The sequence below is a fragment of the Bos taurus genome, chromosome 1 (genome assembly GCF_002263795.3).
Source record: "Bos taurus isolate L1 Dominette 01449 registration number 42190680 breed Hereford chromosome 1, ARS-UCD2.0, whole genome shotgun sequence".
NCBI lineage: Eukaryota > Metazoa > Chordata > Mammalia > Artiodactyla > Bovidae > Bos > Bos taurus.
The window spans coordinates 149,482,344-149,510,047 of record NC_037328.1 but is presented as its reverse complement, the minus strand read 5'-3'; the positions used below and the strand labels follow the sequence as shown (position 1 = coordinate 149,510,047).

General features: G+C 44.5%; 1 protein-coding gene across 1 annotated transcript in view; it reads left to right on the top strand.

The window, feature by feature from the left end:
- Positions 1–14,155: 14,155 nt before the first annotated feature.
- The window catches only part of VPS26C (VPS26 endosomal protein sorting factor C), a 34,187-nt gene continuing 20,638 nt past the window's right edge, over positions 14,156–27,704 (top strand). The window contains exon 1 of the mRNA NM_001040510.2: positions 14,156–14,248. Coding sequence (NP_001035600.2) covers positions 14,192–14,248 — 57 coding nt within the window. The 5' untranslated portion in view covers positions 14,156–14,191. The remainder of the gene's footprint in view (positions 14,249–27,704) is intronic.

The window sequence follows — 27,704 nt, the reverse complement described above, 5'->3', positions numbered from 1 at the left end:
GCAGAGACATTACTTTGCCAACAAAGATCTGTCTAGTCAAGGCTATGGTTTTTCCTGTAGTCATGTATGGATGTGAGAGTTGGGCTGTGAAGAAGGCTGAGGGCCGAAGAACTGATGCTTTTGAAGTGTGGTGTTGGAGAAGACTCTTGAGAGTCCCTTGGACTGCAAGGAGATCCAACCAGTCCATTCTGAAGGAGATCAGCCCTGGGGTTTCTTTGGAAGGAATGATGCTAAAGCTGAAACTCCAGTACTTTGGCCACCTCATGCGAAGAGTTGACTCATTGGAAAGGACTCTGATGCTGGGAGGGATTGGGGCAGGAGGAGAAGGGGACGACAGAGGATGAGATGGCTGGATGGCATCGCTGACTCGATGGACATGAGTCTGAGTGAACTCTGGGAGTTGGTGATGGACAAGGAGGCCTGGCGTGCTGTGATTCATGGGGTCGCAAAGAGTGGGACACGACTGAGGGACTGAACTAACTAACTAACTAACTAACTAAGCTTCGTAGGTGGCTTCCCTGGCGGGCTATGGTCCATGAGGTCACAAACAGTCAGACATGACTTAGTGACTACGCAGCAACAACAGCCTTTGTGACTCAACTGGTAAAGAATCCGCCTGCAGTGACGGAGACCTGGGTTCCATCCCTATGTTGGGAAGATCCCCTGGAAAGGGGAAAGGTTAACTATTTCAGTATTCTGTCCTCGAGAAGTCCATGGACTATACAGTCCATGCAGTCGCAAAGAGTCAGACATGACTGAGTGATTTTCACTTTGACTTTAAGGCTTTATGACTTTTCCATTCTTCGGGTGTTATGCATCTTTTCTTTTCATCAGTTAGTAATGGAGCAAAGTAAGAAACACATTGATACGATTGAAGTCCCAAATACTGACTTTGATGGGGCATTAATGAGAAAATTAACTTTCATATTTCATGGTTTAGTGGCTTAGGCGTCCAACTCTTCGTGACCCTGTGGACTGTAGCCCACCAGGCTGCTCTGTCCGTGGGGATTCTCCAGACAAGAATACTGGAGTGGGTTGTCATGCCCTCCTTCAGGAGATCTTCCCAACCCAGGGACTGTACCCATGTCTCCTACATTGCAGGCAGATTCTTTATGTCTGAGCCACCGGGGAAGTCCCTAGACATACATATATCCCTTTCTACCATGAAAATGAGAAAATCAAGTCATTAATGCAGGCAAATTAGAAGTAAGACTAGGGTTTCAGTGTCATTTCTTCCATTCTCTGCCAACCTTCCATTTCAAGACTGGTAGACCATGAAGAGGTAACAGATTGTACTATGTCTCAGTGCCTTGCTGTTCTTAAATAAAGGAAAGATAAAATCCCTGTCTTCATAATGTAAAAAGTAGTATTTGTTCATCCTAGTGATAAACTTCTTAGATAACTACAAAAGCTGGGATGAAGTCTTTATGAAGAACTGCTGCTTGGTCACTTCAGTCGTGTCCGACTCTGTGCGACCCCATAGACGGCCGCCCACCAGGCTCCCCTGTCCCTGGGATTCTCCAGGCAAGAACACTGGAGTGGATTGCCATTTCCTTCTCCAATGCATGAAAGTGAAAAGTGAAAGTGAAGTCACTCAGTCGTGTCCGACCCTCAGCGAACCCACGGACTGCAGCCTACCAGGCTCTTCCATCCATGGGATTTTCCAGGCAGAAGTACTGGAGTGGGGTGCCATTGCCTTCTCCGTTATGAAGAACAAACCATGATAAAACACCAAAATCATAAAAATTTTTAAAATTCTCTTCAATTTGATACCTTGAGGATACGCAAAATGATGGGCTTAGTTGGGAAGGGGATGCCCTTACACTGAGGCTTACCTCTCGACTGGTTCTCACTCTCAGGCAGAAAAATTAAAATATGAGGCCATTTGTAAAACTTGGAGACTCATGCGGGGCTGCCTTTGCCTGGGGTACGGAAGCAGACCCCAGATTATCAGTTCATCAGAGAGGGCTTTGTTGGCACCACAGTATCCCCTGTCTACAAAGTGGTTGGCTTCCCCACACCACCCCCAGTTCATCTCTCCCTTGGGCTTTGCAGGAAGTAAAAGGAAGCAGCCCAAGGTGCTCCAAATTCTGAATTTTTAAGCCATTTTTCCTAACACTCAGCCTTGGTCAGCAGGCAGTATGCCTTCTAAGGTAATACTGGGGACTTCCCTGGTGGTTCAGCGGTTGGGAAGGTACCTTGTAGCATGGGGGCATGGGTTTGATCTCTGCTGGAGGAACTGGAATCCCACATGCCTTAGAGCAGCTGGGTCTCCATGCCTCAGTTTGCTGAGCGCATGCATCATACAACTAGAGAGTCTGTGCTGCAGCAAAGACTCAACACTGCCAAACGAATAAATATTTTAAAAAAATAAGTAAAGGTAATATTGGGAACATGCAACCAGATGTCTGGCTGCCATGTACTAAGAGCTGTCGTTTTTCCTACCTGCAGTGACCGAGTCCTCACCGTCCCATTGCTGCCTCAGAGCCACAGCTGAGCTTCCTTAGGTCCTGTCACCTGTATCTTCCTTCCAGGTACCCAACTCTGTATTAGGTGTGACCAGAGTCAGCTGCCAGTGCCAGAAAGCACAAAATAACAGGCACTTCAGCCATCATATTGGGCTCAGTTGGTAAAGAACTCACCTGCCAATGCAGGAGATAAGGGTTTGATCCCCGGGTTGGGAAGATCCCCTGGAGAAGGAAATGGCAAGCTACTCCAGTATTCTGGCCTGGAGAATCCCACAGACAGAGGAGCCTGGTGGGCTACAGTTCATGGGGTGGCAAAGAGTCAGACACTATTGAGCGACTGAAAAACAACAAAGCAAGTGTATTATTTTTTCATGGCTGCTGTAACAAATTACCAGAATCTTAGTGGCTTAAAACAACACACATTCACTCTGTTACATGGTTCCAGAGCTTCAAGTCTGAAATGAGAATTCTGCAACTAAAATCCAAGTTCATGAGCTCTTTCCGGAGGCTCCAGGGGAGAGCCTATTTCCTTGCCTTGTCCAGTTTCTATGGGCATTTCTAGAGCTTGTATTCTTTGGTTTATGGCTCTTCTTTCCATTTTCAAGGTGCATCTCTCCAACCTTAGCTGCTTCCATCAGTGCACCCCATTTTCCAGTATCTGAGGTTCCTACCTCTCTCTTGGAAGGACGCTTCTAATTACCTTGAGCCCACCTGGGAAATCCAGGCTAATCTCCCTGCTTCAAGATCCTTGACTTCATCACAGCTGCAAAGTCTCTCTGTCGGGTAACACATTCTTCTAGACTTTCTGCACGTTTTTTATTTAATTTAGAGACACATGTTGCATGTATCTTGTTTGTTTGCCTGTTTCTCACAGCTGCAATCATATTACAGATAAAATTCTGAATTCTTAAATTTTCATTTTAGCACAACCATTTTTCTATGTTAATATATGATCTGCGTAACCGTATTATTTAGCTTCTGACATCCATTTCTGGAAACATAATTTATATAAAATAAAACATATCCACCATGCGTATGGAAGTCTGGCGTGCTGCAGGCCATGGGGTCGCAAAGAGCGGACACAACTGGGCGACTGAGCAACAGCCATGCTCATACAGTTTGATGAGCTTTAACATGAATAACCTGTTGTGACCATCTCCCACTCAAGATAAAGATTATTTCCTTCATCTTAAAAAGCCCCTCCTACCTGCAGCCGGTCCCCCGACCACCTCACAGGTATCCACTGATCCATTTTATGTCTCCACTGACTGGTTTCTGCCTGCTTGCAACTTACATTAAGTATGCAGTCTTCGAGTTGGCTTCTTCTGCTCAGCGCGTCTTAAGATTCGTCCTTGCTGTCCCATGCGTCAGTAGCTTGTTTTTTATATTGACAAGTACTGCTCTACTGTGCTGATACACTATCTGTGTGTCCACTCATCACTTGATGAAAATTTCAGTCGCTTCCAATTTTTGTCTGTTATGAATAATGTTACTATGAACAGGCAAGTACAAGTCTTTGTGAAGACATACGTTTTTTTCATTTTCTTGGGTAAACACCTAGGAGTGATCATGTTAAGCCATATCACAAGTGTATGGTTAGCTTTACAAGAAATTGCCAAATTGTTTTAAAACCGTTCTACAAAATGTTTGTTTCATTTTGCATTCCCATCAGCAAGCGAAGGTCCCAGTTCCTCCACAATCTCACCCACACTTGGTACAGACAAACTTTCACTTTAGCCACGCTTATGGAGTGTAGTATACGTTGGCGTGATTTTTTTTTTGGTCACGCTATACAGCCTGTGGGATCTTAGTTCCCTGACCAAGGATGGAAGCCGTGCCCGGTGAATTGGAAGCATGGAGTCTTTTTTTTTTTAAGTATGAAATGTATTTATTATTAAATTTGTTAAATAAAAAATTTTATTTTATTTTAATTTTTTTAATTTCATTTTTAAACTTTACATAATTGTATTAGTTTTGCCAAATATCAAAGTGAATCCGCCAGAGGTATACATGTGTTCCCCATCCTGAACCCTCCTCCCTCCTCCCTCCCCATACCATCCCTCTGGGTCGTCCCAGTGCACCAGCCCCAAGCATCCAGTATCGTGCATCAAACCTGGACTGGCAACTCGTTTCATACATGATATTTTACATGTTTCAATGCCATTCTCCCTGGACCACCAGGGAAGTCCCTCTTGGCGTGATTTTAATTTGCATTTCCCTAACTGTTAAAGATGCTAATCATCTTTAACTGTGCTTATCGGCTATTCGTATTTTCTCTCTTGTGACATGCCTACTGAAATTTCTTGACCATTTATTAATATGGTTGTTTGTTAGGCAATACAAATCCTCCAACTTTGTTCTTCTTTTTCAAAATTATGTTGGCTACTTTGGGTTCTTTGTGTTATCATATAAATTTTTCAATTAGTTTGTCCATTTTTATCAAAAAGGCTACTGAGGTTGCTGAAGGGGGTTGCATCGAGTAGAAGAATGGACCTCTTAATAATATTTAGTCTTGTACTCCAAAAACATGGAAAATTTCCCCATCAATTTGGTTATTCTATTACTTTTGATAGCTTACGGTGAAAGATGTCAGATTTGTGATCTCCAAAGAAGAAGATTGAGCTTTGGGACCAGGGACCAGGCTTGATCACTCAAGAGCTTTTGTGTAGCAGAGTCTTATTAAAGTGAAAACGGAGAGAGAAAGCTTTTGACACAGACATCAGAAGGGAGAGTGCCCCCACTGCCTAGTCTTATCAAGGCCTTCTATACTTTTACCAGACCTAGAAGCAACAATAGAAAGGTTTTACCAGACCCACTCCCACAACAAAGCCTGGAGATAACAAGATTAGTCAGAAGGTTCTTGTTAAGGAGAAACATGTCCTCCAACAAGATACATTGTTATATTAAGTCAAAGCAATGTAGAAAAGAACTGTCCTTTTCTCCTCCTTGGGGACCCCAGACTTCTTATCAACCTACCTAGGAATTGACTCTCACTTTCAGCATAACCATGTTTTAATTTCTCTGATTTGAAGGTATAGTTTGCCAAACCATGCTTGTTTTGTGAATTAAATTGTTTCCAATTTTTTCATTACTAATGACTTGCTGTAAATATTATGACATGAAAGATTTCTTTCAATTTTAGGATTTATTTTCTTTAGACGGGTCTATAGCAGTCAAATTACTAGGTTAAAGAATATTAAGATTTAAAAAACGTTGGTATATACTGCCAAAATCTTTTTTTCTACTTATGTTATACCATTCACATTGCTATCATAAAAAAATGAAGATTTTTGCTTCACCCCTTACCTGCCGATATTGAGTGTTTTTGTGTGAAATTAACCTATGAAATGGAAGATTCTTATTAGCATTTGTTCTTTTTAAATTGAAGTTAAACATTCTTGCATATGTCTGCTCACACTTAGTTTGCCCTTTTGCAAATGTTATTCATATCCTATGTTCTAGAGTTCTTATTGATTCGGTAGTCCAAATTGTAAGAATGACCCCCAGTGATCTTAGTCTTTGTATAATTTCTTTGCTTTTCAGTGGGGTAGAAGTCAAGAATATGATAAAATATCACCCCCAGGATTATGTTGTTACATGACATGTCTGAAATTAAGAGATCTTAGTCATGTCACATAAAATAGATGGTCCGGGTGTGCCTAATTGTGTAACATAAGCCTTTTAAAAGCAGAAAAATTTCTCCAATTAGTAGGAGAAACAGAGTTCAAAGAGATTCAAAGTACGAAAAGGATTCGATGCACTGTTGCTGGCTTTGAAGATGGAGGGGTCCCCATGCAAGGACCAGAAAGAAACCTCTATGAGCTGAGATGGTCCCTGCTTATAGTCCTACAACCACAAGGAACTGAATTTGGCCAATAACCTGAATGAGCCTGGGAGTAGATGCTTCCAGAGCCTCCAGATAACAGCTCAGGCTAGCAGACACCTGAATTTCAACCTTGGGTGACTCTGAGCAGAGAGCCCAGTTGAGCCCACCCGGATCTTAATGACCAGCAGAACTGTGAGCTAGTAAACGGGTATTATTTCAAGTCCCTAGATTTGTGGTAATCTGTTACATAGCTATAGAAATCTAACACATCCTTTATCATCAAGATATGATTTTTGCTTATATTTATTACATGTCTTTCCCAATATGTTCTTTCCATTTTACTGTGGATTTTCTCCCTTCATGTCTAGTAAAAATTTGTATGTATTACATTGATTTTTTTTTTCTCTTTGTGATATTCTTTTATCAATCTCCATATTTAATCTAACCATATCAAAGTTTTAAAAATTCAGTTATATTTTCTAGCTTTTGTGTGGTTTAATTATTTTTTAATTAAAATGTTTTTTTTTCTTTTCTTTTTTACTGAACTAAAATATGTATCTGGTCCCATAATCAAAGTTCTATGGCATTCCATGGTACATTCAGAGAGATCTGACTTCAATCCCTGTTTTTCCCACCCTGTTGCATCTTTTCTCCTCATTGAAGTTAAACATTACTATTACTATATGCTGAAGCTGAAGCTCCAATACTTTGGCTACCTGATGTGAACAACTGACTCATTGGAAAAGACCCTGATGCTGGGAAAGATTGAAGGCAGGAGGAGAAGGGGACGACAGAGGATGAGATGGTTAGATGGCATCACTGACTTGATGGACATGAGTTTGAGCAAGCTGTGGGAGTTGGTGAGGGACAGGGAGGCCTGCTATGCTGCAGACCATGGGGTCGCAAAGAGTCGGACACGACTAAGAGACAGAACTGATTATTATATCACAAACCATCTCAAAACTTCTTGGCTTAAAATAATAACTATTTTATTATTTCTCACAGTTCTGTGGGTTGACTGAGGCTCGGCTGAGTGATTTTTCTCTGGTCTTGCTTTGTGTCTTCATATGGCTGCAGTCAGATGGCAGTTCACCTATGGGACACTCGGGGAAACAGCAGGAAGGCTGGTCTCAGAGCCCGGGGGCTCCTTGTAGCCCCTCAACGTGGTCTCTCCACCAAGGTCTTGGGACTCCTTTTCTGGTTCCTAGAGCTCCCAAAGTCCACACGCAGAAGTTGCCAGGCCTTTTAGGGCTTAGGCCCAGAATTCCCACCTCATGCTTTATTATTTATTTACAGTTAAAGCAAGTCACATGTGAGAACACCTGTAAAATACAGCCTAGGTCTGCCCTTCCCACTTGCTAATTTCTTGCCGGGATTTTATACTCTTGCTTGGAAAATCCCATGGACGAAGGAGCCTTGTAGGCTGCAGTCCATGGGGTCGCTAAGAGTCGAACACAACTGAGCGACTTCACTTCCATGCAGTGGAGAAGGAAATGGCAACCCACTCCAGTGTTCTTGCCTGGAGAATCCCAGGGACAGAGGAACCTGTTGGGCTGCCGTCTATGGGGTCGCACAGAGTCGGACATGACTGAAGCAACTTAGCAGCAGCAGCACCAAAGCGAGTCACATGTGCGGACACCTGTAAAATACAGCCTAGGTCTGCCCTTCCCACTTGCTAATTTCTTGCAGGGATTTTTCTGGCTATTCTCTATTATTAATTATTACAAATAAACTATATAATAAATCTGCCTGGCTCCAGGAATAAAGAGAAGATGGTATTTTTATTGGCACTGCTTTAAAATTGTAAATTAAGTAGAAGAAGATTAACATTTTGGTGATGTTGAACCTTCCTATCCAAGCCCATGATAGTTTTTTTCTTCCTTCAAATCTACTGGTAAATCTTTTGCAAGATATTACTAGTTTTCCTCACATAGATTTTTCATATTTTTTAAATGTATATGCCTGACTTGTTTATCATTTTCTGAGCTCTTTAATCCTGATATGGCTTTTTGGAGAGAATGGGATAAGAGGACTTATGGGGAGATAGCAAAATCTAAATAAATTTTTCTTATAAATATCAAGTCATTTAGCCTAATATCATTTACTGAATAATCCTCTGGTCTCTACAGATTTGTGATAACTCTTTTACCATATGTTAAAATATTATATACTAATAGAGTATATAATATAGTAGTATTATATACTAATATATTGGATCCATTCTGAGCTATCCCATTCAATAGATCTTAGGACAGAATGATGTGGTTTAACTCTTACAGCTTTATTATGTTTTGTGCTAAGTAGGGCTCTTTTCCCTACAATTAACTTTTTAAAATATCTTGGCTCTATTTATTTATTTTTACTTTTTTAATTTACTTTTTTAATGCCATGTGGCATGTGGGATCTTAGTTCCCCAACCAGGGATCATACCTGAGCCTCCTGCATTGGAAGGGCAGAGTCTTAACCACTGGATTGATAGGGAAGTCCCCCTATAATTAACTTTTTAAAAAAGATAAATCATTTTTTAGTGTTCATTATTTTTTCAGAAGAATTTTAACATAGGTTCATTAAATTTCCTCATTAAAAAGTGTATTGAGAGGAATGAATTAAACCTAAAATTTAGTTTTTATAAGACTGGACATTTTAAAGTATTTAGATTTCCTATTCAGAAATACTATACATCTCTCCATTTTTCAAAATACATATATCTTAATTAAGCCTTATAGCTTCATTCATGTAACTCAAGTGTACATTACAAGTATTTTAGATTCTTATTGCTATTGAGAATATAATCCCTATTTTCATTTTACTAACTGCTTATTGGTGTTAAGTAGAAATGCCTATTGATTTTTTAATATGTAGCTGTTTGAAAATTTACAGGCACAACATATAAATGGCCAGAAAAGTGACAGCCTTCATTTCTCTATAAATTAACCCAGTTTAGCTCTCTAGCAATCATTTCTACTGAGGATGGAAAAAAAATCAGTCTCACTATTCAGCTGGAACTCAGCTGACAGTGTCTTACCTTTTCCCTTCACATTCTCATCTCCCTCTCACCTTCCTGCTGAAGTATTCTACCTGGGATGAGAGAGGCATGAGTTCAAAAACACCCTGTACCCCAAAAACCAGAAATACAGATCACTGGAACAGGAAAGAAAGTCCAGAGATAAACCCACACATCTAATCTATGACAAAGGAAACAAGAACACACAACGGAGAAAAGACAGTCTCTTCAATAAGCGCTGCTGGGAAAACTGGACAGCTACACATAAAGGAGTGAAATTAGGGGCTTCCCTCGTGGCTCAGCGGTAAAGAATCTGTCTGCCAGTGCAGGAGACTAGGGTTCGATCCCTGGTCTGGGAAGATCCCACATGCCACAGAGCAACTAAATCCATGCACCATAACTGCTGAGCCTGTGCTGTAGAGTCTGGGAGCCACACGACTGAGCCTGAGCACGCTAGAGCCTGTGCTCCACAAGAGAAGCCACCGCAATGAGAAGCACCTCATCACACTCCACAAGGGATTAGATCCCACTTGTCACAACTAGAGAAAAGCCCGCACAGCTACAAAGACTCAGGACAGCCAAAGTAAAATAACTTAAAAAAATTTTATGTGTTTTTTTTTTTAAAGTGAAATTAGAAGACACTATACATAAAAAGAAACTCAAAATGGATTAAAGACCTAAATGTATGGCTGGATACTACAAAACTTACAGAGGAAAACATTGGCAGGACACTCTGACATTAAGTGCAGCAAGATCTTTTTTGACCCACCTTCTAAGAGTAATGAAAATAAAAACAAAAAATGAACAAATGGGACCTAATTAAACTTAAAAATCTTTTGTACAGCAAAGGAAACCATAAACAAAATGAAAAGACAACTCTCAGGATGGGAGAAAATACTTGCAAATGAAGCAACTGACAAGGGATTAATCTCCAAAATATACAAACAGCTCATACAGCTCCATATTGAAAAAGCAAACAACCCAATAAAGAGTCTTAACCACTCTACCACCAGGAAAGTTCCTATATCCCTAAATATTTATGTGGTATATATTTTTTTTACTAAAAAACTTTCCAGGTGGCGCAGTGATAAAGAATCCACCTGCCAATGCAGGAGACGCAGGAGCCACAGGTTCAATCCCTGGGTGGGGAAGATCCCCTGGAGGAGGGCATGGCAATTCACTCCAGCATTCTTGCCTGGAGGATTCCAGGGACAGAGGAGCCTGGCGGGCTACAATCCATGGGGTCACACAGTTAAAGGCAGAGCCCAATTCCCCTTCCTTCTAGTATGGGCTGGATTTAGTGACTCTCTTCTAGTGGACAGAAGAAATGTTAATAAGAGAAGTCAGGCCACACAAGCCACTCTAGCTCCCTGCTTGCTCTCCCAGTGGGATCATCTGTTCTGGGAGAAGTTAGTTGTATGGGCTCCCTAGCCGCCTATGGAGAGTCCTACCTGAGGAGGCCTCCAGCCCACAGCCACGTGAGGGAGCCATCTTGGATCTTCCAGCCTTCGTGAAGTCTTCAGGTGACTATGGCCCTGACGTCACCACTTCTACCACCTGAGACTTTGAGCCAGAACAACCTAATGAAGCTGCTCCTAAGTTCATGACCCACCTTAAACTACTAACTGTTGGGGTAATTGGTTATGTACAGTAGATATTAATACAGGGAGGTTTGGAGCTGGAACTGACCCAAACTGGGGTGAGGGAAAGAGGTCTTTATACCCTAAATTGACTAGTTGTTACATATGGGCTGTCCCTGCCACCATCCAAGGGACCACGACTCTGGGGAAAGCAGTTTTCTTCAAATGAGAGTAAGTTTTGAAGAGTGACTTAAATGAGAAATGCTGAGAGCAATACTCTAAGTCTGGGAACATGTCCTTCAGTCCTGAAAGAAGGGTCTGAGCAGAGCATCACAGCGTCCACTAAAAGATGTTCAGTGAGCTCTCTCCTCTAGCCCCAGACAGGCACTAAGGTCACGGCTGAAAATAACATCTTACCCCACCTTCTAACAAAAGATGCCACAATCGGAGACAGACACATTCCCCAGGGATTAATAAAAGTTTCAGATCTGGCCCGGCTTCCATGAAATACTTTCTCAATCCTCTCCACAGTTTATATAGGAAGGCAGGAGAAGGAATCAAAGGAGGTGGCTGGCCTTGTGCAGCACACAGAGTCTCTGGTGGGAAGTGGTGTAGTGGGGGAGGCTCTAAGATAACCTCTCCTTGATACCAGTAGGGGCTACTGGCAGGAGAGGCGAGTGTTCTACTCCCTACTTGCAAACCTGTCTAGGCAGCATTCTTGATTAATTGCCTGTATTTCAAAAGGCAGGAAGATGATTGAAGGGAGATGGCAGGGTGGAAACCAGAGACCACGGGACAGCTTCCAGTCTGGTCCTTTTGTGTGGCAAGGATGTGTGTTTCTCAAGAGTCAGGGGGACTCAGTGGCAGATAAATGGTCTCTGGCTGTCTTGCTGGACCCTTCCCCAGAAGACTCATATCCTGCTGGGAGTTGGCAGTGGGGTGATGGTAAAGATCAAGCCGGAAGTAGATCTTCCATGAAATCATACAGAGGACAAGGCCCATTAGGCCTTCCCATTTCCATGAAAGAAGTTTCAACAAGGGCCAGTTATCCAGAGAAGCAGGGATCCACTAAGAAAGAATTCTAGCAATGTAAAGTTAGACATTTGCCTCAACAGAGAAGCCAGACCTTGAAAAGATGCTAAGAGTCTGAGAGCCAGAACCATGACTTGTACCTTTATACCCTCAGAATCTAGGGTTCCACTCAAGCCGGGAGATTGACACTTTGACAGGGTCTGATGTTCAGTAACTGAAATCGACCAGAAGGTCATGGTGTCACCTAAGGAGTGCTTAAGGGATAGAAGAGATTCAAAAGAGCAGTGACTGGAGGAAAAAAAAAAAAAGACTGTTCTTTTCGGAAGCCATCACACTGAGAGGAGTTTAACAAACTGATTATACTGATAATTGCTGGAACTAGAGCACTTTTTGGCACCCCACTCCACTACTCTTGCCTGGAAAATCCCATGGTCGGAGGAAGGAGTCGGTCATGACTGACCGACTTCACTTTCCCTTTTCACTTTCATGCATTGGAGAAGGAAATGGCAACCCACTCCAGTATTCTTGCCTGGAGAATCCCAGGGATGGGGGAGCCTGGTGGGCTGCCGTCTATGGGGTCTCACAGAGTCGGACACGACTGAAGCGACTTGGCAGCAGCAGCAGCAGCAGTATTCGGTGAAGATCGTGTTCAACCGACACAGATGAGTGAAATACAGTACACTTGTCCTCTATGAACCAGAAATGTTGAGTTGCGATAAAGCAGGTTTGCTGAAGCAAACAAGTCTAGAATGTGTATCCCTTTGATTTCCTGTACTGTCTACTGGGATTAACGTTTTACCATTTGGAAATGATGGTGAGACTAGCAGAGAAGGACCCACTTCTTGAATTGCAAATAGACTAGACAGTGATTAGTAAGTCCCTAATCAATTGTTTTTAGAATTGCTGAGTTTGAGCTGCAAGGGAAGTTACCCTAGACCGCAACGGAAGCCGTTGGGGGCAGAGAGGAGCTGAAAACTGAGATCTGAACATTGGGAAATACCTGTTATCAACCTTCAAAAGCAACTGTAGCTATAGCACCATCAAGGTTGTCCTAGAAAACACCTTACATTCTCATGAGAAGTACTCGTGAGAGTGAGTCAGGAAACCGTTTTAAAGAAAAACTCACATAATCCTAAAAGTAACGCACTTTAAGAAAAAAAGAAAATCGGAATCTCAGAGTCTTAAAAATCAAAAAGCACTTCCTCGCTGTATTAAGTCAGGGACCATAACAATTAAAAATATGCCTCTCTTATTGGAAAGTCCCCTGTTTAAAACCTTGACAAGGAATTTTATTTCAATAAAAGTAGTCGGCTGCTCCGCCTGGAAGCAGTCCTTCCGGAAAGCCATACGTTTCTTGTGTCCAGGTGAGTGGGCTCTTGCTGAGAATAAAAAGACTAGGTAGGACCCTCTCAGTTTCGAGGTTATACATTTCCACGCACCGCCGAGACGCGAGGCCTACGATCCGCGCCTCTTCACACTCTGCGCATGAATATGAATATTCAACGCCTCGTCCCAGGGCGCGCGTCGGTGAGAGTACCCACAAGCCCCCGCGGCCCGGCGGGGCGGGGCCAGGCCGCCCGCGCTCCCTCAAGACCTTGGTGCCCGCCGGCGGGGGGTGTCGGGGAAGCCCGCCCATCAGCGCTTTGCAGGTCGGGAGCGCGGGGCTGTGGAAAGGGCAAGGAAGACCGCCTCGCCGAGGACGGACACAAAGCCTATGTCCTCAGCGCCGCTGGAAGAAAGCGGGAGGGTGGGAGGACTAGAGGCAACTAGAGGAAGGGATTAGAAGAGAAGGCAGTCTCCATTATCACCTCCTTGAAGGCAACGCAATACCGTAGCGCCGCTTCGCGCCGCACAGCCTGATGGGAGCCTCAGCCTGCGGGCACAGGCTGCGCCCTCGGCGCGTCCCGGCCCCGCCCCCCCGCGGGGCACGCCGGGAGAGCCGAGTTTACTCCCTCCGCCTGGTCAACGGGCGAGAAGAGGCATTTCCGGCGTCAAGACTGGTCTTTACGGAAGGGGTGGGGTTTCCTCGTTCCCGCCCCTCACGCCCGGGGGAGGCCGGGCCAAGAGTGACAGTCCTCGACCCACGCTAAGGCCCGCCCCTGCGCCGGAAAGAAGAAGGGTGGGGGGAGGGGGAGAGTCGCACTGGCCGCGGGGGCAGGGTCACGTGACGCAGCTGCGGGCGGGGAGAAGGGGCGGGGCCCCGGGCGGAGAGGCGGGGCGAGCCCTCCCCGCCTTTCGATCACGCGCGGCAGGAAGTGGTGCGCGAAGCGGAGTATTCACGATGGGGACCACCCTGGACATTAAGATTAAAAGAGCGAACAAGGTTTATCACGCTGGGGTAAGTGGGGGGGTGGGGTGGGCCTTCAGGTTCTGTGGTCTCCCCGGGTCTGGCACACTTCGGAGTTTCCCTGGGCGGGTGCGTCCGGGTCAGGTGGGAGCAGACAGGTGCATCCTCCGCCAGGTGCGGCCCCCTCCAGGTGCATCTCGCTTGCGCGGCTGGCTGCTCTGCAGCGGCGTCCGCTGGGGTTGCCGCCGCGGTGGGGGGGCGTGCAGGGCCCCTGGGCTGCAGCGCGCAACCGTCTGGCCCCTTGGACATCCAGCCCGGCCGGGGTCTTGAGCTGTGAATTCGCACTGCGGTCCGAGGAGCTCAACCATCAGACTATCCTTTTCTCGCTTGTAAGAGGAATGCAAAGGTCTAGGGCCAGAAAGGCAGCTGTAACCTTGGAAGCAGAAATACACTCTGTAGGCCGAACAAAAGTTACTCGTTTTTCTGGTTTTGGGGACGGAAGGAATTGCATTTTAAAATGCAAATTAAAAAAAAATCTTAACGGTGCCATGAACAAGTTTTGTGCCATAGCCTCTTAATCTCCTCGGGCGCCAGTTTCCTTATTTGCCAAAGGAGAATGCAAGGTTTTTCTCCCTCTAACTCGGGCAGTCTCAACCCTTACTGTAACTAAATCAGAATCCATCGCTCTGGAATATACGCTGACCGGGGTTTCATACCTAGAGCCCCCTGTGATTCTGGCCGCTGTGCAGCCGGGTTGAAATCGCAGCCAACTCTCTTGAGTATGTGTAATAAAATTGAGAGGAATGGTTGGTCACGTGAATGCAGCGAGGGCTCAAAAGGGATGCTTAAAGCCTTTGGGGGCAAGACCATTGAGGAAACTTCATGTTTACACAGATGCAAGATAATTTAGTCATCTCCAGATTATTAATTACAGAGGGAAGAAGCTACGTTTATAGTGCAGGAATCTGATAGTCCCTGTCCTAACCAAGACCTGCGGTGAACCACCTTACCGCCACAGTTGACGCGTTCTGGCACAATAATAGAGGATTCTGGTAGGGAGGACTGAAGACACGACCCAGCTGTGTGGTGTTCTGCCGAAAATGCCTAACTGCACTTAGTTCACAGGGAAATAGGCATGTTCACAATTGAGAAACATTCTGTCCATTTATTGGCCTGGATTCTTCAAATGTGTCAGTGTCATTAAAAGGACAGGACATTTTTTTTAAGATTCAAGAGATGACAGGGATATAACAACCAAATGTGATACCTAATTTTTGATAAATTTGAATATGGGGTATATGTTAAATAAGAGCTTTAAATTCCCCCAGTCTAATGTTCATATTTCGGTTATGTGGGCAACTGCTCTACCTGCTGAAGTATTTAGGAGTGAAGTGTAATAATAACTAAATTTTAAATGGCCTGGTCATAAATTGTGTGTGTGTGTGCGCGCGGGCACATGCATGTGGGGAGAAAGAAAGCAACAGAGAAAGAAAGCCAACATACTAACAGTTGCTGACTCTGCTTGAAAGCCTTATGGGTCTAATTTGATGTCTTAAAAAAAAAAAAGGCTTTATTGAGATCTAATACCATAAAATTCACTCTTTAAAGTGTATAATTGAGTGGTTTTAATATACTCAAGTTGTGCAACCATCACACCTGTCTAATCTTAGAACATTTTTATCACCCCTCCCCAGAAGAAACACCACACCCAGAATCCATCATTCCTCATTCCCTCTCTCTCTTAGACCCAGGCAATCACAGACCTGTTTTCTGTCTCAATGGATTTGCCTAATTAGGACATGGTCATGTATATAGGATTGTATAGTCTGTGGTCTTTTGTGACTGACTTCTTTCACTTATGCATGAACTTTGAGCACATTATGCTGTTGTAGCCGATATCAGTTCCTCATTTGTTTTCATGGCTCAGTAGTATTCTGTTGTGTGGATACGTCACATTTTATTTATCCATTCATCTGTTGATGGACATTTGGGTTGTTCTCACTTTTTGACTATTATGAATAATGCTACTTTGAGCAGCATTAATCTAATACAGGTTTTTGTGTGAACGTGTATTCCATTTCTCTTGGATATATACCTCGGAGTGGATTTGCTGGGTAATATGCTAACTTTGGCTCAGTGGTAAAGAACCCACCCATCAGTGCAAGAGATGCGGGTTCACTGTCTGGGTCAGGAAGATCCCTGGGGAAGGAAATGACAACCCGCTCCAGTCTTCTTGCCTGGAAAACCTCATGGACAGAGGAGCCTGGCGGGCTGCAGTTCATGGGGTCGCAAAGGTTTGGGCGTGACTTAGTAACGCAACAATGCTAACTTTATATTAGGTATTTAAGGGCCTTCCAAACAGTTCTCTGAAGCACCTGCACAGTTTTACGTTCTTAGCATTAGTGTGTGAGGGTTTCAGTTTTCTCGGTACTTCGTTTTCTCTTAACTTTTCTGTAGCTTGGAAAATACCAAAAGCAAGAATTGGAAGACTTCCCTGGTGGTCCAACTGTTAAGATTCTGTGCTTCCACTGCTGGGGTCAAAGGTTCAATCCCTGGTCAGGGAACTAAGATCCCGCATGCTATACACAGCAGCCAAAAGGTAAAAAAATAAATGAATTTTAAAAAGGGGGGGGAGGCAGGGACAGGCAATATGTACATTTGGTTTTAGTACTTATTATTTTCATTCAAAAGGTAACACATTTTATTCCGAGATGTTACAGCAGCTGGGATGTTTTCTGTGTTTTAAAGTATGGTAGAAGTAGCAAAAGTTCAGTTCAGTTGCTCAGTTCTGTCCGACTCTTTGTGACCCCATGAATCGCAGCACGCCAGGCCTCCCTGTCCATCACCAACTCCTGGATTTTACTCAAACTCATGTCCATGGCGTCGGTGATGCCATCCAACCATCTCCTCCTCTGTCGTCCCCTTCTCCTCCCGCCTTCAGTCTTGGCATCCGGGTCTTTTCCAAGGAGTCAGTTCTTCGTATCAGGTGGCCAAAGTACTAGAGTTTCATCTTCATCATCAGTCCTTCCTATAGATGGTGTATGCATTACTAATACCAGACATCAAAAATCAAGAGATGCTGTGAAACGGAAATTCCTTGAAACGTGGGCACCTGAGTCCGTTTCTGTGCTTTTCAGGCTCTTAGTTACTATGGAAGCATGTGAGAATGGTTTTGGTTCTGTGGACACCGAGAGCCTAAGTTATACTGGGGTTTTAAAATTGTCATTTAGGTGGTTTTCCTCGAAAAGGATGCTCATTCAAGGTGGTGGTGTTCGGTTTTTTCTCCCCCCACAAATCACAATTGAATCATTTAAAAAATATATGTATATAAACACAGGATTTTACAGAAGGCTGGGAAGTGAAAAGTCGGGTTCCTCCTCTTTCTGGCCCTTTTTCTGTCCTTGGAGGGATCCGTTGACTGTGTGTGTGCTTGTGCCAGACATTTCCCGTGAGCAGTAGTGGCACGTGTACGCAGACACGCATGCAGATGCAAAACTTAATCTTTTTGCTGAACCGTGTAGCCTGGCTGTGCACGCCTTTCCATATCATCACATCGTCATCAGTTCATTCTTTTTAGACTGTTAAAGCAGATTTATTCAATCCGTGTCTGTGGATCTCCTGATAGATGTAAACACACCGTCACCTGTGCTCCGGGGGTGTGTCTCTGTGGTAAGGGAGTGCAGAGGGAGGTGTAGTTGTTTGTGGGGGGTTGGGGGCGGGGGGCAGGGCCCTTCTGGAGCTTCACTGAGATGGTGAGGCTCCAACCTAGTGTTGAAAGCTAAGTGCTGGGCCGGTGTCTCCTTCCGCCCCACCCCCCACCCTATTTGTTTCCAGCAGAAGAAAGACAACAGAAGCAAAGAGAGCAGGGCCTGGGGGCACTGGCAAAGCCATCCAAGCCCACAGACTGGCTTCTCTTATTCTTATTTCCCCACCTACAGCTGCTCATCCTCATCTCATTTGTCGGTGACTTTTTAAAGAGACTTTGCTCCTTTGTCTTTCCGGAATAAAATTTGTTTTCTTTTCCTTGGGTTTATTCCCCTCTTCTCATGTTTATTGTTTGTTTGTTTTCATATTTTAACTTCATAAATCCGGCTCTTTGGCTTACTAAATTGTGGCCCTTTTAAAAAAAGCAGGCCTTTTTTCCCCTAAGTGCACCTTCTCCAGATCTTAATTCTCATCTGGAGGATGAGTCTGAGCCTGCTCAGAGACTTTGTCGTGAGAATTAAAAGAGATAATGTTTGAAGATATTTACTACAGGTTCAGACCCAAGTGAAGTGAAAGTTGCGTAGTCATGTCCAGCTCTTTGTGACCCCATAGACTATACGGTCCATGGAATTCTCCAGACCAGGATACTGGAGTGGGTAGCCTTTCCCTTCTCCAGGGGATCTTCCCAACCCAGGAATTGAACCCAGGCCTCCTGCATTGCAGACAGATTCTTTGCCAGCTGAGCTGTGAGGGAGGGGTCAGATGGTCGGTGGTGGTAGCACCAGGCTTTTCCATGACTTCAGAGTCACTGATGTAAGTCACACTGTTCGTGCACCTCACAAATGGCATGGTCTGTGCTTGTCAGATGCGGTAGTGATTGCTGGATGTGTCCCCACTGCAAACTGGGTGTGACTTTGGCATCCCCATGTACTTCTTTGCTCAGTGCAGTAGGTGTGTTCTTGAACCAAAAGTTTGACTCAAATGCATTGTACATTACACTGTATTTTCAGTGTACTAGAGGAGCTTATTGCTTCAAAGAACCCTGTCGTAAATATTTTTGTAATGTAAATATGGTTCGTTTGTTTTTATAAATTCGAAATGTTTTACATTCTGAAATCCTGGCCCACATACTCATGAAAATGACACTGTTCAATATTACAGATTGTGAAAAACATCAATGGGAGATTTACTGCCCAGCATAGCCAGGTTGCGGTGATGAGGAATTTGTGCACAGTGGGCTGATTACTGTTACTACAAGAACATCTAGGTTTGCATTTTGTCTTACTGGCTTTCATATAATTTCTTGTTTAAAAAAAAAAAGATTAAAGAGGAAAAATCCTTATTATGCCAGTTCATTATTTTGAAGAAAAATTGCAAAGCTAGGATGTTGTGGGAAAAGCCTCAGTATTCTGCTGGATTCTTGATACATTAATGGTCAGTTTTAGTGACTGCTGGTGCAGATCCTTGGGGTAGGACTTTGACCTAGGAGGAATGTCGGGATAATTTTGAGGGAGGTGTGAACCCTTTAAGGAACGCAGTTATCCAAACCTCAAGTGAGTCTTTTTTCTCACTAATTATCTAATACTCCCGAAAAGGCTTATCTTCTCAATTGTATCCCAGCCCTTATGTAATGCATGAGAAGTATTTCAGAGTTACCAAGGCTGTTTGAACCCTGGGACGCAGCGAGAGTGCTCATTAGTGGCCCGTTTGGTGTTATTTGCAGCAAATTCTGTCCTGGCCCGAGGATTACTGATCAAGTTCCCTAACTTCAGATTATACTACAGAGCTCCAAAACAGTGTGGTACCGGCCCAAAAACAGAAATACAAACCAATGGACAGGCTAGAACGCCCAGAAATAAACCCACACACATATGGTCAATTAATCTATGACAAAGGAGGCAAGAATATTCAGTGGAGAAAACACAGTCTCTTTGATAAGTGGTGCTGGGAAAACTGGACTGCTACATGTAAAAGAATGAAATTAGAACATTCTCTAATACGATACCCAAAAATAAACTCGAAATGGATTAAAACCTCAATGTTAGATGGATACTATAAAACTCCTAGAGGAAAACATAGGCAGAACACTCCTTGACGTAAATCTCTACAATATCTTTTTGGATCTATCTCCTAGAATAATGGAAATAAAAACAAGAATAAACAAATGGGACCTAATTAAACTTATAAGCTTTTGCACAGCAAAGAAAACCATTTACAAAAAAAAAAAAAACCTACAGAATGGGAGAAAATATTTGCAAATGATGTGAATAACAGATTCATCTCCAAAATATACAAACGTCTCATAGAGCTCAGTATCAAAAAACAACCCAACCAGAAAATGGGCAGAAGATCTAAATAGACATTTCTCCTCAAAAGGCACGTGAAAAGATGGTCAGCATTGCTAATTATTAGAAAAATTTGAATCAAAACTACAATGAGATTCTATCTCACACCAGTCGGAATGGCCATCCTCAAAAAGTCTACAAGTAGCACACCTGGAGAGGGTGAGGAGAGACGGGAACTCTCCTACAGCATGGGTGGGATTGTAAACTGGCTCAGCCACGATGGAGAACAGCATGGAGGGTCCTCAGAAAACTAAAGATAGAGCTGTTCTGTGATCGAGCAGTCCCACTCCTGACCGTATATCCAGAGAAAACCATAATTTGAAAAGATGCATGCCCTCTCAATGTTCCTTGAGCACTATTCTCAATAAGACATGGAAGCCACCTAAATGTCCATCAACGGTGGTAGATATATAACTATGGAATACTGCTGCTGCTGCTGCTAAGTCACCTCAGTCGTGTCCGACTCTGTGTGACCCCATAGATGGAAGCCCACCAGGCTCCCCCGTCCCTGGGATTCTCCAGGCAAGAACACTGGAGTGGGTTGCCATTGCCTTCTCCAATGCATGAAAGTGAAAAGTGAAAGTGAAGTCGCTCAGTCGTGTCCGACTCTTAGTGACCCCTTGGACTGCAGCCCACCAGGCTCCTCCGTCCATGGGATTTTCCAGGCAAGAGTACATGAGTGGGGTGCCATTGCCTTCTCCGATGGAATACTACTCAGGCATAAGAAAGAGTGAAAGAATGCCATTTGTATAACATCAGTTCAGTTCAGCCACTCAGTCGTTTCTGACTCTTTGCAACCCCATGGACGGCAGCATGCCAGGCCTCCCTGTCCATCACCAACTCCTGGAGCTTACTCAAGCTCATGTCCATTGAGTTGGTGATGCCATCCAACTGTCTCATCCTCTGTCGTCCCTATCTGCTCCCGCCTTCAATCTTGCCCAGCATCAGGGTCTTTTCCAGTGAGTTGGTTCTTTGAATCAGGGGGCCAAAGTATTGGAGTTTCAGCTTCAACATCAGTCCTTCCAAAGAATATTCAGGACTGATTTCCTTGAGGATTGACTGGTTTGATCTCCTTGCAGTCCAAGGGACTCTCAAGAGTCTTCTCTAGCACCACAATTCCAAAGCATCAATTCTTCGGTGCTCAGCTTTCTTCACAGTCCAACTCTCACATCCATACATGACTACTGGAAAAACCATAGCCTTGACTAAACGGACCTTTGTTGGCAAAGTAATGTCTCGCTGCTTTTTAATATGCTGTCTAGGTTGGTCATAACTTTCCTTCCAAGGAGTAAGTGTCTTTTAATTTCATGGCTGCAGTTACCATCTGCAGTGATTTTGGAGCCCCCCAAAATAAGAGTAACATGGATGGACCTAAAGACTATCATCTGAGTGAAGTAAGTCAGACAGAGACATATATCATGTGATACCACTTTTGTGTGGAATCTAGAAAAATGATACAAATGAACTTATTTACAAAGCAGACTCAGACAGAAAGCAAACCTATGGCTTTATGCAGAGGGATAAATTAGGAGTTTGGGATGAAAATATACATATATATAAAATAGATATTAATGACTACCAAAGACCTATTGTATAGTACAGGTAACTACTCAGTTAACTTGTAATAACCTATAATGGAAGAGAATGTAAGAAAAGAATATATATGTGTAGCTGAATCACTTTATACCTGAAACTAAGACAACATTGTAAATCACTATATTTCAATAAAAATTTTTAAAAAATACTGTCTTTGTTTTTTTTTTATTGTCTATATGGAACAGACAGTCTACCTTTCATTCATACGCTGGAGAAAATTCAGGCTCAGAGAAACGGTGCTTTTCTCAAAGTGATGGAAATCATATCTTACCCTTTATCCCACAAACTACAGTGAATGTTTCCTCATAAACAGCTCAAGAAAATGAGCATTGTTTAGGATAAAGAGTCCACCCCCCTCCTTCCAGTTCTAAGCAATGAGACTTTTATTAAATGAAATCTTATCAAATTAGCTTTGTAATGTATCAGTTTTAATAAATCTGCTGCTGTTTCAGTCGTGTCCGACTCTGCGACCCCATAGATTGCTGCCCACCAGGCTCCTCCTTCCCGGAGATTCTCCAGGCAGGGACTCTGGAGTGGGGTTAACAAATCTAATATCCATTAAAATAGTTCCTTTTATAAGCAGATAATAGAGCTTTTGCATTTGAAGTGACCCTGCCACCCTGCCCTCCCTGACGCTTCCTCAGTTCGTTTCCTCAGTTCCCAGAGTGGCTGCTGAAGCATCGGCACACAGCAGGGGCCCACTGGTTCACAGTTTGCAAAGTGCTAGTTGTAGGATGTAAGGGCCAGCCAAAGCCAACCAGGTTGAAGTTTCTTCGTATCAACCCATTTTAGTTTGTGTCGTGCCAAAACCTGCAGGCCCTGTTAACTTTTTTAATGCAGTACAGTGCAGCCAGGCTTAAAATGTTCTGCTTTTATTTACTGGAGGATTAAAGTAAAAAAAAAACAACAACAAGGTAGCTCCCTACACCGTACAGATTGTCGGCCCACAGTCCGCGTTTACTGAGGTTAACTGGACTGACCATCCATGGGTAAATCACCTGCCAGTTTCCCTCTTGAGTCCTGCTTACCTGAGGTTCTTGGGCCAGGAGAGCCAGCAGAAGCTGGTGGGCTCTGTCCACCTCACTGTTCTCCCGGGGGTTTAAACGTACCCAGGGAAGGGCAGTAGGAGATTGTCGGTAGCCTTTAACTCTTGATGGGACCCTGTACCTGATTTATCTCTTCTGACTGATGCTCAGAAGGGATTTCTGAGCTCAGAAAGGGCTCTCCCCTGAGGAACTGGGAGGGTTACACCAGCTGTCCTCCCAGCTGTCCGGCAGGTTCTTTGGGTAACTTGGCGTCCGTGCTTTCTCATGATGCCTGGGCTCCGTTCATCCTCACTACCCTGTCCCCCCTGTGGTTCTCACCCATGCCCACGGTTTCACTGTCAGACCGCAGCCATGTGAAGGACACAGATGGTAAAGGTGAAGGTAGCCACGTGAAGGTAGCTCAGATGGTAAAGAATCTGCCTGCTATGTGGAAGACCCGAGTTCGATCCCCTGGAGGAGGAAATGGCAGCCACTCCAGTATTCTCGCCTGGAGAATCCCATAGACAAAGGAGCCTGGTAGGCTACCTACCGTTCATGGGGTCACAGAGAGTCGGACACTGAGAGACTAACAGTCCCACAGCAGGCACGACATTTGCCAAAACCTGGCCTGCCTTTTGTTTCATAAGAAGAGATCGTTTAAGACTGTTAACTCTAAAACGCAAACATCCCCTTTCAGAAAGGAGTAGGAATCCCATCAGTGGAAAAGTAAGTGGTGCATGGACAGAAATTCCCTCCTTCGATAATAATCGGGGGTGGGGAGGGGAACAACCTTCTTGAAAAAAAAAAGTGCTTTTTTTTGTTTCGTATATTTCAAAAGAATTTGTTTTTTACATTAAAAGAATTGTTTTAACTTGCTGAGAACAAGTAACAGGGACTGTCAGATGGGAAGGCGTGTTCTCCACCCCCTTCACTGCTCCGCGCAGTTCCCGGGACTGATGCTCCATGCTCTCAGCCTCCTCCACAGGATGGACGGTGGTCCCAGGAGCTGCAGGGCCCGCCCTTGGTGGGGTGGGGGCGGCCCGTCCTCTCTTGGGCACCGGGCACCCATCCTGCCCTCAACAGCCCTTGGGCCGTGGCGCACCCTCCGCGCTGGTCCTGGAGTCTGCCTGCCGAGTGGGTTTGGATGATGCACAGTCCTCACTCATGCGTGCGTTTCCCTCCAACTGGGGTTCAGTTTGGTGGCTGTTGTTCATTCCGTAAGTGAGCGCTGGCTACTCGGAGCGTTCCCCTTTGGCCAGCTGCCTGTATTCCACAGTCATTACTTTGCCCTGTAATCAGGCCATCTCAGACGCCTCTGTGGTCAGAGTTCTCCTGAACCTCTTGGGTTGTATAGTCTAGAGTCTTTATATTCACTTAGGCGAGTAGTTCCAAATGAGGTGTCAACGCTGTAAAGTTTCTCTGAGTTTTTAATGTTATTGACATCTGAAAGCCGGTCATCCCTATTAACTCGTAATTTTGGGAGTATGTGGTATGTGACCCCTGAAACCACAGTGCACGCCATGATTCGATTTTAATATTCCTGTGCTTAGGACCTCGTATTTACTTACCCTTAACTGAGTTTTCCTTTTTTTAACTGGTATTGGCAATCTCATTTTGCCCCTTTCTTCTAAACTTTTATTCAGGGACTCAGGTTTCTTTTCCAGATTCTCAAGAAAATTTCACAACTAGAAATTTCAGAGATGGCGTCATCAGACAATAGCTGTGATTTTTGTCATCCTGTTTTCCTAAGTACTGAGACCTGTATTTACACCCTACTGAACTAAGAAAAAGCCTGCTTTTTTCCCCACCCTTATTACAACAGCATCAGAATGCAGTACTCAAATATAAGACCCTTGAAAAAAGCAGAGACATTACTTTGTCAACAAAGGTCCATCTAGTCGAGGCCATGGTTTTTCTAGTAGTCATGTATGAATGTTAGAGTTGGACTGTGAAGAAAGCTGAGCGCCAAAGAATTGATGCTTTTGAACTGTAGTGTTGGAGAAGACTCTTGAGAGTTCCTTGGACTGCAAGGATATCCAACCAGTCCATCCTAAAGGAAATCAGTCCTGGGTGTTCACTGGAAGGACTGATGCTGAAGCTGAAAACCCAATACTTTGGCCACCTGATGTGAAGAGCTGACTCATTTGAAAAGACCCTGATGCTGAGAAAGATTGAAGGTGGGAGGAGAAGGGGACGACAGAGGATGAGATAGTTGGATGGCATCACCGACTCAATGGACATGAGTTTGAGCAAAGTCCGGGAGTTGGTGATGGACAGGGAGTCCTGGTGTGCTGTGATTCATGGGGTGGCAAAGAGTTGGACACGCTGAGTGACTGAACTGAACTGAGAACAGGCTTTGCCTTATTTGTTTTTGGCTGTGCTGGGCATGTGTTGCTGTGCGTGGGCTTTCTCTGGTTGGAGCGAGGGGGACTGCGCTTCATTGAGGTGCACAGGTTTCTCATTGCGGTGGCTTCTCTTGTTGCCCAGCGCCGGCTCTAGGCTGCGGGCTTCAGGTAGCTGTGGCACTCAGGCTTAGTTTCTCTGCTGCATATCTGGGGTCTTCCTCAACCAGAGATTGAACCCATTTCTGTGAGTTGCAAAAGGAATGTCTGTGCCCTCCTCTGTCCATCAAGGTCCTCTTCTATGGGGCAACTAAAGCCTCTTGATGTCTAGTGATTTCTGTCAAGGTATTTTAGGCATAGACAAGTAAATACATATAAAGGTTCTTTTTCTACCCCCTTTTCACAGTGGTGCAATATGAAAGTGAAAGTTTCTCAGTCATGTCCGACTCCTTGTGACCGCATGGACTCATGGAATTCTCCAGGCCAGAATACTGGATTAGGTAGCATTTCCTTATTCCAGGGGATCTTCCCAACCCAGGGATCGAACCCAGGTCTCCCACATTACAGGTGGATTCTTTACCAGCTTAGCCACAATTCAGTTGCTCAGTCGTGTCCAACTCTTTGCAACCCCATGGACTGAAGCACACCAGGCCTCCCTGTCCATCACCAACTCCCAGAACTTGCTCAAACTTGTGTCCATCGAGTTGGTGATGCCATCCAACCATCTCATCCTCTGTCGTCCCCTTCTCCTCCTGCCTTCAATCTTTCTCAGCATCAGGGTCTTTTCCAGTGAGTCAGCTCTTTGCATCAGGTGGCCAAAGTATTGGAGCTTCAGTATTGGAGCTGGCCAAAGTATTGACGCTTCAGCATCAGTCCTTCCAATGAATATTCAGGACTGATCTACTTTAGGATGGACTTGTTGGATCTCCTTGCAGTCCAAGGGACTCTCAAGAGTCTTCTCCAACACCACAGTTTAAAAGCATCAGTTCTTCGGTGCTCAGCTTTCTTCACAGTCCAACTCTCACATCCATACATGACTACTGGAAAAACCATAGCTTTGACTAGACAGACCTTTGTTGGCACATCCATACATCACCACTGGAAAAACCATAGCTTTGACTAGATGGACCTTTGTCAGCAAAGTAATGTCTCTGCTTTTTAATATACTGTCTAGGTTGGTCATAGCTTTTCTTCCAAGGAGCAAGTGTCTTCATTTCATGGCTGCGGTCACCATCTGCAGTGGTTTTGGAGAAAAGGAAGCCCAAAAACCATGACCCATGACCTTTCTCTTAAAGACACAGGTTGTCTGGCAGGCAGAAAGTGCCTTTCTGGAAGTGGTGGTGGTGGTGGTGGTGGTTTAGTCGCTCAGTCATGTCTGACTCCTTGTGACCCCACAGACTGTAGCGCACCAGGCTCCTCTGTCCATGGGATTCTCCAGGCAAGAATACTAGAGTGGGTTGCCATTTCCTTCTCCAGGAGATCTTCCCAACCCAGAAATCGAACCCGTTGTGCAATATGTAACCTTCAAAAAAAAGAACATACAAGTACTAATGTGAATGATCTCCCGAGATATCATTAAAGGGAAAAAAAAAACCCACAACCCACTGTTTTCCTGTTGTTAGAATTTAGGTTGTTTACATTCTTTTTATTACAGTGTTTCAGTGAGTAAGTACTATTCAGTCATTTCAGTGTGCAAATATATCTGAAGAAAGCTCCTGAAAGTGGAATTGCTGCGCCCGGTGTTGATACAATGTTTCCGGTATTGCCTAGTGGCTGGTCTAGCGGATTCTCAGCTCCTCCCTCCCTGGTGTACCCTTCCCCACTGCAATATGGCCACATTTTTTATCTTTGCTAATCTGATAGGGGGGAATGGTGCTTAGGATAGCTTTGATGATCTTTTCTCACAATGTTACTTTTGAAATTGAGCATTTTTTCATGGGCTTACAAGCAATTAGCGTTTCTTATGAACTGTATTCATAATATTTAGAATGGAATACTTTTCTGGGAGGTTACGCAGCAATGGCACCCCACTCCAGTACTCTTTCCCGGAGAGTCCCATGGACGGAGGAGCCTGGTAGGCTGCAGTCCATGGGGTCGCTAGGAGTCGGACACGACTGAGCGACTTCACTTTCACTTTTCACTTTCATGCATTGGAGAAGGAAATGGCAACCCACTCCAGTGTTCTTGCCTGGAGAATCCCAGGGACGGGGGATCCTGGTGGGCTGCCGTCTATGGGGTCGCACCGAGTCGAACACGACTGAAGTGACTTAGCAGCCTATGATGTTGTGTATTTGTTTTGGCTGTGCTGGGTCTTCTTGCCGCATGGGCTGCCCTCTGGGTGCGGTGCGTGGGCTTCTCAATGCAGTGGCTTCTCCGGTGGGGCGTGGCCTCTAGGGCGCTCCTGGTTCAGTGGTTGCAGCGTGTGAACTCCGTCGTATCGGCCCTTGGGCTCCAGAGCGCATGCGCAATAGTTGGGGCGCTTGGGCTTTGTTCC